Source organism: Nelumbo nucifera, chromosome 1 (genome assembly GCF_055504915.1).
Source record: "Nelumbo nucifera cultivar China Antique chromosome 1, China Antique-T2T, whole genome shotgun sequence".
NCBI classification, from domain to species: domain Eukaryota; kingdom Viridiplantae; phylum Streptophyta; class Magnoliopsida; order Proteales; family Nelumbonaceae; genus Nelumbo; species Nelumbo nucifera.
In genome coordinates this window covers 216779943-216793234 of record NC_142649.1, presented here as the reverse complement: position 1 = coordinate 216793234, position 13292 = coordinate 216779943, and the positions used below count along the sequence as shown (strand labels likewise).

General features: G+C 43.5%; 1 protein-coding gene across 3 annotated transcripts in view; it reads left to right on the top strand.

The window, feature by feature from the left end:
- The window catches only part of LOC104585782 (ubiquitin-conjugating enzyme E2 variant 1D-like), a 52968-nt gene extending 41939 nt beyond the window's left edge, over positions 1 to 11029 (top strand). For all 3 annotated transcript variants that reach the window (XM_088896214.1, XM_088896213.1, XM_010242769.3), the window contains 3 exons: positions 9712 to 9851; positions 9935 to 10060; positions 10166 to 11029. In XM_088896214.1, coding sequence (XP_088752340.1) covers positions 9789 to 9851; positions 9935 to 10060; positions 10166 to 10306 — 330 coding nt within the window. In that variant the 5' untranslated portion in view covers positions 9712 to 9788 and the 3' untranslated portion in view covers positions 10307 to 11029. The remainder of the gene's footprint in view (positions 1 to 9711; positions 9852 to 9934; positions 10061 to 10165) is intronic.
- The last annotated feature ends 2263 nt before the right edge of the window (positions 11030 to 13292 follow it).

The window sequence follows — 13292 nt, the reverse complement described above, 5'->3', positions numbered from 1 at the left end:
TGCATATACTAGCTCAAAACCCCGACAACAACTTTGTCTAGTCTTCATGTGAGCTGTGTGAAATCGCCATTGTAGAAATTCTTATCTATTAATTAATAAAAGATTAGATTCTCCTTTCATATTGTTCACTTTGATGTGTGGGGGCCTTATCATTTACCTGCATGGTGGCTATAAGTATTTTATTCTATTAATTGATGACTTCTCCAGATTTACTTGGATTTATCTAATGCTTTTTCGTGATGAAGTTCCAACCATAATGCAACATTTCCATGAATTAATCCGTGTTAGAATATTAGAGTTATGTTCGGCCGATAAGAGTTCTTATTAGCCCATTCTTATGTTTAACTTATCTTGTAACTGGGCTTGTGTTAATGGGCCTAATCCTGTTTAATGTTTAAGTCATCTGGGTGTCCCATCACTAATCAGGGGCATCCCAGTAATTTCTTGTACCTTGTACTATATTCATCTATAAATAAAGAACTGGTCGACTGGCTAGTACAGTTCGACATTCTCTTCTTTTCTGTCATTCTCTTTTCTTCCTTGCTACTTCGAGTATAGCACTTCAAATTACATGGTATCAGAGCATTAGCTCCTTCCTGGTTTCAATAGGCGCACTCTCTTCTCTTGCTGTCTTTTCATCTTCTCTTTTCCTTTTCTGGGTTGCTGCAGTGAAGACCTAGGAGTGTAAGAGAGTAAAGCAAGTTCGAACCTAGGGTTTCTCTTGGTTGTAGGACTCAAGAGAAGTAAGACCCAGAAGTAGATGTCCTACTAGATTATCTCCAGCAAATAGTAGCTATTGGGCTACTAAGAGAGGTCTGTATAGGACAGACCTAGTTGAGGACTGTTTTCAGCAGTCCTAGCACTAGCCGAAAGAGGGAGAGCTTCCTCTACAGTTGCAGCTTCGTGCTCCAGCAAGACTTGCGCAGAACAAGTGGTAAAGACTTAGCCTTCTCTACAGTTGCAGCTTCGTGTCCCAGCAAGACTTGGGTAGAATTGTGGTAACTTCAGTTACAGATTCTCTTCAGGTCGATTATCAGTCCTACTTTGTGAACTTCAGTTACAGCACTGCACAGTACCCGAACTGTGAACACTTCTACCAGCACGGTGAACACTGTGACCACTTCGGCCAGTCCTAAACAGAATCACCTACAGCACTGTGAACAACTCTTGGACTGAAGTCAAGATGTCCTCACTATCCGGTGAAGTTTCCTCTAGAGATAACAGACTTGTTACAAGGTCCTCAAACCTGGAAAACCCTAATCTGCACAGCTTGCAGATTACAAGTGTGCTGCTAGATGAGTATAACTTCAGAGAGTGGTCTGTCTCAGCAATGCTGTTCATTACCTCTCGTGACCTCACAGGCTATTTGGATGGAGACAAGAAACAACCAGAAATTGGCAGTCCTGAATACACCGTGTGGCGTAAGGAAAATGCCATAGTCATGTCTTGGTTGCTGGCCTCTATGACTCCTAGGGTGGCCAGAACTGTTCATCACTTCCCCACAGCTGCTAAAATTTGGGAGAAAGTATCTAAGACATATGGCCAGAAAAAGAACAATGCTAGAATTTACAGGCTGAACCAAGACATTGCAGCCCTAAGGCAAGGAGACATGTCCGTGGCAACCTACTTTGCAACACTGGAAGGCCTCTGGGAAGAGCTTGACCACCATTTGATTTTGGATTGGGAAAATGCTAATGATAAGGGGAGGCATGATAAGCAGATTGAGGAGGGCAGAGCCTTCAAGTTTCTGGCGGGTCTTGACCCTGTATATGAAGGTATAAGGTCACAGATTCTAGGGAGAGATGAATTACCTGAGCTTCACCATGTCTACTACCTGGTGAGGAATGAAGAAGTAAGGAGAAAGGAGATGCAAATTGACTCCCAGACACAGTCAACAGAACAACCTGGAGAACATTCAGCCTTAGTCTCCACTAAGGGGAATATATTTTCAGACAAGAAGTCCCTCAAGTGTACACATTGTGGTGGTGAGAAACACACAAAGGAGAAATGTTGGGTCCTGTACCCTCATCTGAAGCCAGCTGCTCTGAGAAAGGACAAAAGGCAACAGAAGGGCCACACAGCAAGTGGGAATCTTGCCACCAACAACAGTAGTGACAACTCACAGAGTATTCAGACAGTGTCATCTTCCACCGCAAGGCAGGCTGCCGACTCCTCTGGACCAAGTACTTTGGGCTTCACAGCTAGTGAGGTAGAGGTTCTCAGTCGGGCATTAGCCCGTCTGAAGAACAATTCTTTAGCTTCCACCTCTCTTGCCAAATCAGGTACAGCCTCTGCATTTAGTGCATCTAGTTCCATTAATTCTACCTCTTGGGTGATTGATTCCGGAGCCACTGACCATATGACACATATGTCCTCCTTATTCTCCACATATCATTTGTTGTCTGGCCAGGATAAGATGAGAGTAGTTGATGGGTCCCTCTCCACCATCTCTGGAAAGGGGGTGGTTGACCTAAGCAAGGATCTCTCTCTTAAATCAGTCCTACATGTTCCTAGTCTTACCTCAAATCTGTTGTCTGTTTCAAAGCTTACAAAAAACATGAACTGCAGTATAACTTTCTTTCCTTCTCATTGTGTCTTCCAGGACAGATTGACGAGGAGAACGATTGGGAGTGGTCATGAGTATGGGGGCCTCTACTACTTTGATGAAGATGTCAGCTCAGCCATGCAAGCTTCTACTACTAGTCCGGAGAGTGTGGAGTCAATAGCTAGGCTGCACTTGTGGGATGCTAGGCTAGGTCATTTGTCCTTTTCTTCCTTAACAATGTTGTTTCCCGAATTATGTAAGGGCATTTCGAGTCAGAGTTTAATTTGTGATGTGTGTCAAATGTCAAAACAATGTAGATCAATGTATCCAATTTCTAGTAATGAAATTCAAGCCCCTTTTGACTTGGTTCATTCTGATGTTTGGGGTCCTTCACCCATTGTTTCCATTGATGGCTTCTGTTACTTCATCAGTTTTATTGACCATTATTCTCGGTGCACTTGGATTTATCTGTTGAAAGGACGTGAAGAAGTTCCCCAGATAACTATGATGTTTTGCAAGATGGTTGAAACACAATTTGATAAAAAGATCAAGCAATTCCGTTCAGACAATGCAGCTGAATACTTTGAAAGATCCCTGAACTCATTCATGGAAGATGCAGGCATGTTACATCAATCATCGTGTGCTTACACCCCTCAGCAAAATGGGGTCGCTGAGCGCAAGAACAGACATCTATTGGAGACAGCTCGAGCCCTTCTTTTCCAGCACAATGTGCCCAAGCAATATTGGTCTCAAGCTGTTCTCACTGCATCATACCTGATAAATCGGATGCCATCTAAGGTACTGGGTATGAAGACCCCTTTCTCTGTTTTGTGTCCCACTCTTCCAGAATTTCCTCTTCCCCCGCGGGTTTTTGGTTGTACATGCTTCATACATGTGAAAGATCCAAAGAAGACCAAGCTGGATCCTAAGGCTACAAAGGGAATATTTTTGGGGTACTCTCCTACGCAGAAGGGGTATAAGTGTTATGATCCTGTCTCCAAGAAAAAATATGTCACCAGGGATGTAGTCTTTTTTGAGTTTCAACCCTATTTCGGGTCTTCTCATAATCCTCTTCAGGGGGAGAGTAGTGGGTTGGAAGAGGATTCTCATTCTCCCTTCTTTTTTGTTCCCATTTCAGCACCTTCCACTACTACTAGCTATAACATTCCGGGTCAACCTAGTGAGACTTCCACTGTGCCAGTTGCTTCTCCAGATTCGGCTGATACTTCTGAAGGTTCCAGTAAACAAGAGAAAGAGATACTTACATACAGTAGAAGGAAGAAGGCCCCTCAACCTCATGATTGCAACCAGTTGAACTCAGATCAATCTGTCTCTGCAATCCAAGGTAATTCTGATTCACTCAATTCAGATTTGGATCTTCCTATTGCTCTCCGTAAGCCTGTTCGTTCTTGTACCACTCGGCATCCCATAGCCGATTATGTTTTTTACTCACACTTATCCCCTGCCTATCATTCCTTTGTGTCTGCCCTTTCCTCTGTATGTGTCCCTTCCAGGTATTCAGAGACGGCATCTGATCCAAGGTGGAAAGAAGCCATGAATGAGGAGATGAAAGCCCTAATGAAAGCAAGGACATGGGAATTGGTGGACCTGCCAGAAGGGAAAGGCACTGTTGGGTGCAAGTGGGTATTCACAGTAAAGCACAGGGAAGATGGGTCAGTTGAGAGGTACAAGGCCAGACTCGTGGCAAAGGGGTTTACACAAAAGGAAGGAATTGACTACAAGGAAACCTTTGCCCCAGTAGCAAAGCTCAACACAATCAGGGTTCTACTGTCACTAACAGCAAAATTCTCTTGGGAACTTCATCAGCTGGATGTGAAGAATGCCTTCCTAAATGGTGATCTTCATGAAGAGGTATTCATGGAACCCCCACCTGGATATGATGTTGGAAAGAAGGTATGTAAACTAAGGAAAGCATTATATGGTTTGAAGCAATCTCCCCGGGCATGGTTTGAGAGACTGTGTTTGGCCATGAAGAAAGTAGGGTACATTCAAAGCAGTGCAGATCATACATTGTTTACAAGGAGACAGGATGACAAACTTACAGCACTCATTGTGTATGTGGATGATATGGTGATTACTGGAAATGATGTGAGAGAGATGAAGAGGCTGAAGGAGTTCTTAGCTTCAGAATTTGAGATCAAAGACCTGGGAAATCTGAGATACTTTCTTGGAATTGAAGTTGCTAGATCAAGAGAAGGAATCTACATATGTCAAAGAAAGTATGTGCTAGATCTCCTAGAGGAAACAGGCATGATGGGGTGCAGGCCAGCAGACACTCCAATAGAACCAAGCCATGGATTACAAGAATCAATGGGTGAGGAATACTGTGATAAGGAAAGGTACCAAAAGTTGGTAGGAAAACTGATATACTTGTCCCTTACTCGGCCAGACATTGCCTATGCAGTGCATGTTGTTAGTCAATTCATGCACTCACCAAAGACCCCTCATATGAGAGCAGTGGAAAGAATCCTCAGATACTTGAAGACTTGCCCAGGGAAAGGAATTTTATTCAGAAAAAACAGCAGACTTGAAATTGAAGCCTACACTGATGCTGATTGGGCTGGGTCTGTTGGAGACAAAAAATCAACCTCAGGTTACTGTACATTCTTGGGAGGAAACCTAGTCACATGGCGTAGTAAGAAGCAGAATGTTGTGGCTAGATCAAGTGCAGAAGCAGAATACCGAGCTATGGCACACGGGGTTGCTGAACTCTTATGGCTCAGGACTCTCCTTAATGAGCTTGGTATCAAGACAGAGGGTCCTCTCAAGCTGTATTGTGATAATAAAGCTGCTATCAACATTGCCAACAATCCTGTGCAGCATGACAGGACAAAACATATTGAAATTGATCGACACTTTGTCAAAGAGAGAATTATTTCAGGAGAACTCTGTGTGCCTTATACTCCATCAGAGATGCAGATTGCAGATGTATTAACTAAAGGGCTGGCATCAACGAAGTTCAGGGACATACTTGGCAAGCTAAACATGATTGATATCTATGCTTAGCTTGAGGGGGAGTGTTAGAATATTAGAGTTATGTTCGGCTGATAAGAGTTCTTATTAGCCCATTCTTATGTTTAACTTATCTTGTAACTGGGCTTGTGTTAATGGGCCTAATCCTGTTTAATGTTTAAGTCATCTGGGTGTCCCATCACTAATCAGGGGCATCCCAGTAATTTCTTGTACCTTGTACTATATTCATCTATAAATAAAGAACTGGTCGACTGGCTAGTACAGTTCGACATTCTCTTCTTTTCTGTCATTCTCTTTTCTTCCTTGCTACTTCGAGTATAGCACTTCAGATTACAATCCGTACTTAGGTTAATATCCATATCAAAATATTCCACTTTGACAATGCAAAGGAATATTTTGAGAACCTTTTATCATATTTTGACACCTTTATGGTTATTCACTAGAGCTCTTGTACCTACACTCCACAACAAAATGGGTTGGTGGAAAGAGTTGTCATGCGGGTGAAGTCACTAGAAGCCTTCTTTTTGCACCTCATATTCCAATAAAAATCTGGGGGGATGTTGTTGTTGCTACCACTTATCTAATAAATTGGTAGTAACAACAACCTCTTTCTCCCCCTCTTCCACTTATTAGTAATATGAAAGGGGATAAGGAGTTCAGTGCAAGGGGAGGAAGCAGGAAAGGGGGCCTATAGGCTAGTTGAGGTTTGGGGTCAGTCTTTAGTATGATCATGAAGATTATTAATTGGAATGTAAGGGGGATTAGGAAGTGCCACAAAAAGAGGAGTAATCAAAGAGTTATTGAGGAAGAAGAGACCAGATTTTGTTCTAATCCAAGAATCCAAAATTCAGGAAGTAGATAGGAAGTGGATAAGAAGCATTTGGGGAGAGGAATATTAATTGGAGCTTTGCTCCCTCTTGGGGTGCTTCAGGGGGTATTATAACAATGTAGAGAGAAGAGGCAGCTCAATGTTTGGAAGAATTGGTGGGTAGTTTCTCAGTTTCTATTAAGTTGAAGGACTTGCAGCTTTGCAGGATGGTTTTGAATGGGTTCTCACAAATGTCTACGGGCCAAATTCATATAGAGAAAGGAATAAAATGTGGGAGGAGCTAGGGGATATTAGGGGACTCTGGGAAGGACCTTGGTGTCTTGGGGGTGATTTCAATGTAGTAAGATTTGTGAGTGATACATCTGTGGGTAGACAAAGGACTACGTCAAGCATGAGAAAGTTCAATTCCTTAATTGAAGTTTTTGAGTTGAGAGATTTTCATCTGGGACAATCTTGCTATACTTGGTCAAACCTTCAAAAGACCCTATTCTATCCAAGCTTGATAGGTTTTTAGTCTCACTAGATTAGGAAGAGCATTGGCCAGGATTAGTTGGGAGAAATATCCCTATAATCACCTCAGACCATTGGCCCATCTGTCTGTTTTAGAGAATCAATAGTGGTGGTCCAACTCCATTTAGATTTGAAAATATGTGGCTTACTCACCTGGATTTTAGAGAGAAAGTCAAGGTTTGGTGGAATAGCTTGGATCAATCTCCAATGTGGGAAGGCCAAAGGTTCCTAAAGAAACTCCTATTGTTGAAAAAGGAGATCAGAGATTGGAATTGGGAGAAGTTTGGAAGACTAGAGGAAAAGAAAGCTGTTTTGATTTCCCAGATTGAGGCAACTGATAGCAAAGAGGTAGAAGGATCCTAGGTGAAGGTGACAGAGATGAGATGGTCTTTGAAGAAGGACCTAGGGGAGACTTTATTGAGGGAGGAAATGAGTTGGAAGCAAAAATCAAGAGAGAGGTGGATCAAAGAAGGTGATGGAAATACAACATTTTTCCATACCATTGCAAATGGAAGGAGAAGGAAGAGCCTGATTACTTCTTTAATGTGTGGGGGACAATGAGGTTACAGACCAAAATGAGATTGCTAAAGCATTCTCAGAGCATTTCAGGTCTACTTATAGAAGACCCATAGTTGAGAGGTGGATGGTTGAAGGCATTGATTGGGAGACATTGGGGGAGATAGGAATCCAATTTTTGGAAAGAAGGTTTGAAGAGAGTGAGATTAAGGAAGCAGCTTTTTCTATGAATAGATCAAAAGCAACAGGGCCCGATGGTTTCACAATGGCCTTCTATCAAGAATATTGCTCAGTGTGGTCAATGAATTCTATAGAAGAGGGGTGATAAGTCAGGGTATGAACTCTACCTTTTTAGCACTGATCCCAAAGAAGAATAATGCCAACCAACCAGGGGACTTCAGACCAATAAGTCTAGTCACCAGTATTTACAAGGTGATAGCAAAGGTGCTGTCTTTGAGGATTAAGATTTAAGAAGGTGATCTCCCCACTTGTTTCACAGTCTCAAGGCGCCTTTGTACAAGATAGACAGATTATTGATCAAATCTTAATTGCCAATCAATGTGTGGAGACTCAAAAGAGATTAAAGAGGAAAGGAGTGGCCATCAAATTGGATCTGGAAAAAACCTATGATTTGGTGGATTGGAACTTTTTGATTGATATTATGAGGTGTGGCTTTGGAAATTTGTGGTATAAATGGATTAAGGGCTGTTTACAAAGTAGTCACTACTTAGTCATAGTTAATGGGACGGTGTATGAGTTCTTTGAGGGATTCCGTGGGCTTAGGCAGCTCACCCTAACACAAACAGAATAACTGCTTTAGTTATTGAAAAACATCATACTGCAGCAATGCAGCTGTCCATTGCATGAGCAGAGAAAAAAGCGTTGGTTGTGTGAAATGAGTAGCCTCTCTGGGCTATTCAGGAAAGGGAAAAAACAATACACATTAATACACAAAACACACATGCGCATGTTAAATCAAAATATGTGAAACAGAAAAAGTTAAAATAAATGTTTTGAATAACGTCAATGAGGTATGCACCTTGAGTGGCAAGGCAACTTGGCATGCTCACTGAAGTCATCCTCAAGTGTGAGACAAGGCGTTAGGACTCTAGCACATGGAGAGAACCCTCAGTAGGGCCCTGTTAATCTGCTAAGTTTTACTTATATAGGTTGGCTGATCTCATCGTACCAGGACCAGGTTCGACAATTCAAAGTCTGTGAAATCCTCCTAGGTGAAGTTTTGTGTTGGTGATATTGATTAGAATCTTTCTTCTCTTGTAAATGTGGCTTTGTGGTGGGAGCTTGCATGGTTGTGGTCATGTACTCTTTGGGCATTTGGTGCCACTGTATCCCTTCCATTGAAGGCATAAAAATCTGTATAATATTGGAAAGTCAAATCATCTTGAAAGAAGATGGCTTGACAATTGGGCTGTTAAAAAAGATGGCCGTATCATATTTTTCAGAGCATCCATAGCTTGTGTGTCATGTTCATTGCTCTATGCATTGATATCAATTATCATAGACCAGTTCATTATCATCATCAAAGCCTATATGCGGTTAGCTTTATAAATCCTGTTTCACCATTCAATTCTATTCAGTACCATATCCATTGTTAAATTATGAGTGCATTTTTCTGTCTTTAGGTTGAATCAAGGAAAAAAAATCCAATGCAATGGATCTTTACTTACGAATCCTGATGATCCCTTGTTTTCTATTCTAGTTGTAAATTATCACTTACAATAGGCATGCTAATTTGTAACTAATGATTGGAATAAGCTGTAGTTAGCTTCAACTCACCTGTTTTATTGTTGAAGGAAAGAAAAAAAAACTAATACATGGATCTTTCCTTACAAATCTTGTTGACCCTTCATTGTCTATTCTAGCTCTAAATTATCACTTATAACAGGCACGCTAATTTGTAACTAATGATTGGAATAAGCTGTAGTTGTCTTCAACTCATCTGTTTCATTGTCGAAGGAAAGAAAAAAATCCAATACATGGATCTTTCCTTATGAGTCCTTATGACCCCTTGTTTTCTATTCTAGTGTAAATGATCACTTATAATAGCGTGCTAATTTGTAACTAATGAGTAATGAATGGATGACTATTTTAAAAAAAAATCCACTTCCAGTTAGCATAACCCCTTGTTTCATTAGTGGGTTTGTTTAAATAGCTTCTGTCAAAGGTTTTAGCTTTTGTATAAAGTAATGTGCTGGTTAATGTGGAAAAATGGTTGGACAACTGAAGGTCTTTCAGTCTTACATCTTGTGGAAATAGCCTACTTTGTTAAACTCATTTGCTTTGCATTTACTTGCAGTTCCTAGGAACTTCAGATTATTAGAAGAACTGGAAAGGGGGGAGAAAGGCATTGGAGATGGAACTGTTAGCTATGGGATGGATGATGGAGATGACATTTATATGCGATCCTGGACAGGAACCATAATTGGGCCTCACAATGTACTTTAAATATTATTTATTTGTTTTGCTTTCACCTATATTTGAAGTCTCTCAATTGGTTACTGATTATCCTTGTTTTGCAGTCTGTTCACGAAGGGCGCATCTATCAACTGAAATTGTACTGTGACATGGATTATCCTGAGAAGCCTCCATTTGTTAGGTTTCATTCACGGATAAACATGACTTGTGTCAACCCTGAGACAGGAGGGGTAAAACAGAAATTTTTTTTTTTTTGTGGGAAGTATTTTTTTTGTCTGTATACAAGCAACACATGGCGTGGGCTAACTTTGAAAGTGGCTTGTAATGGTCTGCAGGTTGAGCCAAAGAAATTTGGTTTGCTAGAAAATTGGCAGCGGCAGTACACAATGGAAGACATCTTGACACAGTTAAAGAAGGAAATGGCAAGCCCCCACAACCGGAAGCTGGCGCAGCCCCCAGATGGTACTCTCTTCTAGAGTTCTAGGTCATACAATCTTCATTTATGGACTGGTGGAGCTTGGTACTCAAATTATTCATTCCCTTATCCAAATGGTTAGAAATTTCAGCAAGTCTTGTCAAAGGAATTGTTACTATTGTCTTGACCTTGTGTATATTTAGATTGAGAATATGCTTTATTGTATTTATATTTCATCTCTTCTTGAAACACTGGCATGTGGCCTCATGTGTATAGAACACTGGTGTATTCTCTCCTGACTGATTACATAGCAAGTGATACACGGCGGTGTGTGAGCAGAAGATCCTGAGTGAGAAGCAGGTAGGTAAGAGGAAAGTTTCTAATTTTATAATTACAATTGAATTTTAATTTTTAAAATTCAGATGAAATATACACGGTGGTCTTTGGTTCGATCCCTGCCCCTTACCTGTAGTGCTTATTATTTGGAAGTACGAGGGATTCGTAACTGGATCTGATAAGACCAAGAGCTGCGGCAAACCAAGGCCTGTGCACGGGAATAGCCAGCTTGCATACCAAGTTTACAAGAAAAGGGAGAAGCCACGTCAGCAAGAATGTAGTTCAAGTGGCTGACTTTTAGAACAGAATAACAGTCTTACAACAAGCTGTAACCATCTTTTAACAGAACAAGCTGTAACCATCTTGTAACAGACTGCAACTGTAAACAACTTACCTGTCTATAAAAACCCGAAGAAGAAATAAAGAGGGGGAATTCCATTCGAACAAATCTCTCTCTCTCTCTCCCTCTGAATCCTCTTTTCTCCCCCTCTCAGTTTCCCTTCAGGGTGGCATTGGTAGTAATGCATCTGGACGGAGATGCCATCCTCTGGTATCAATGGTACCTGATGAGGGTGGATTTGGCCCTCCAATGATATTGTGACACATGGCAGCTTGACACCTATGCAGGTCGGCACCTCACAGGCAGCTCGACACCTGGTCAGCCCGGCACCTCATAGGCAGCTTGCCACCTGGTCAGCTCGGCACCTTATAAGCAGCTTGACACTATAGTCAGTTCCCCACCTAGCCTGCCCAGCTCGATTCCGCTCGGCAGCCAAAGTTCTCCACTTCGGCCTGAGTCATCGGCCACTTGGAAGCAGACCAAATGACGAGGTACTTAGCCAAAAAATCGATTCATCAATTGGCACCGTCTATGGGAAACACTACAAAAAGCTAAGTTCTCATCCTCCAAAAGGCTAAGTCCTCTTCTTCCAAAAAGCTAAGTTCTCACCTTTTAGAAACTAAAAGCTCTCACTTTCTAGTTTCCAGTTTTTATGAACTCAAAGATTATGTAAGAAGTTGATGGCCAACAGACTAAGTAGCTTTACTAACTTTATTTCAGCTCAGATAAAGCCTCATCAGTCCTTTTCATGAGGTACCCTCTACAAAGGTGAGCTCTTCGTGGCTTCTGCGGGAGTAGGCGACCAATAGACTGCATGGACGCCTCTGCCGGTCGAGCCTTCCAAGGCTCCCGTGCGAGCTGGTGACCTAAAGTCAGTAGTGCTACCCCTGTAGCTCGAGCTCCTAGTAGCTTCTTGTAGGAGTGGATAACCGACGTCATTAACGAGGCTGATGCAGCGTAGTCGTAGCTCTAAGGCTCCGACCTGGCGGCCTGGCCCAGGCGCGACTTGGGGACCCAGCCCAGGTGTGACCTAGCAGCCTGGCCCAGGCGCGACCTGGCGGCTTGGCACAAGCACTAACCTGGCGGTCTAGCCCAAACGCGAGCTGGCAGCCTGGCACAGGCGTGAGTTGGCAGCCTAGCATAGGCGTGACCTGGCGGCTTAGCCCTGGCGCAAGCTGGCAACCTGTAGGTCGGGCTCCTAGTAGCTTCTTGTAGGAGTGGATAACCGGCGTCACTAACGAGGCTGATGCAGCGTAGTCGTAGCTCTAAGGTGTCGACCTGGCAGCCCGGCCCAGGCGCGACCTGGGGGCCTAGCCCAGGCATGACCTAGCGGCCTAGCCCAGGTGCAACCTGGCGGCTTGGCACAAGCACTAACTTGGCGGTCTGGCTCAGGCGCGACCTGGCAGCCTGGCCCAGGCGTGAGTTGGCAGCCTGGCACAGGCGTGACCTGGTGGCTTAGCCCTAGCGCAAGCTGGCAGCCTGGCCCAGGTGCGGCCTGGCGGCCTGGCCTAGGCGCGAACTGGCGAGCTGATAAAAGACTTCGGCACCACATAAGACCCAGTCGCCTCTTCGGCATGGGAAAAATCAAAGATCAAGGAGAGTGGACTACGAGTCGCTCCTAGATCCTACGGGCTAAGGTGCCGAACTGGCAAAGACTTCGGCACCACATAAGACCCAGTCGCCTCTTCGGCATGGGCAAGCTCAAGGAGAGTGGACTACGAGTCGCTCCCAGAGCCTAAGGGCCAAAATACCGAATTAGTGAAGACCTCCTCACCACATAAGACCCAGTCGCCTCTTCGGCATGGGCAAAATCAAGGAGCAAATTGCGAGCCGCTCCCAGAGCCTAAGGAATTGAATCGACGCTTACGAGCTCATCGAATTATTCATTTCGAGCCAAAAGGAGAAATTTACTCCCTTCGCCGAGTTACTTTCAGCTCGGGAGTGGGGGCAAATGATGAGGGCGGATTTGGCCTTCCAATGATATTGTGACACATGGTAGCTCGGCACTTAGGTAGCTCGACACCTCACAGGCAGCTCGACACCTCACAGGCAGCTTGGCACCTCACAGGCAGCCTGGCACCTCACAGGCAGCTCCGCACCTCACAACTAGCTCGCCACCTGGTCAGCTTGACACCTCATAGGCAGCTCGACACTATAGTCAGCTCGCCACCTAGCCTGCACAGCTCGATTCCGCTCAACAGCCAAAGTTCTCCACTTCGGCCTGAGTCATCGGCCACTTGGAAGCAGATCAAATGACGAGATACTTAGCCAAAAAATCGATATATCAATAAAAATCGATTCATCAGTACCATCGAGGGCATCCCCATATTTTATGGCTCGACTTCATGGATGCTCTATGCATCTGATTTGG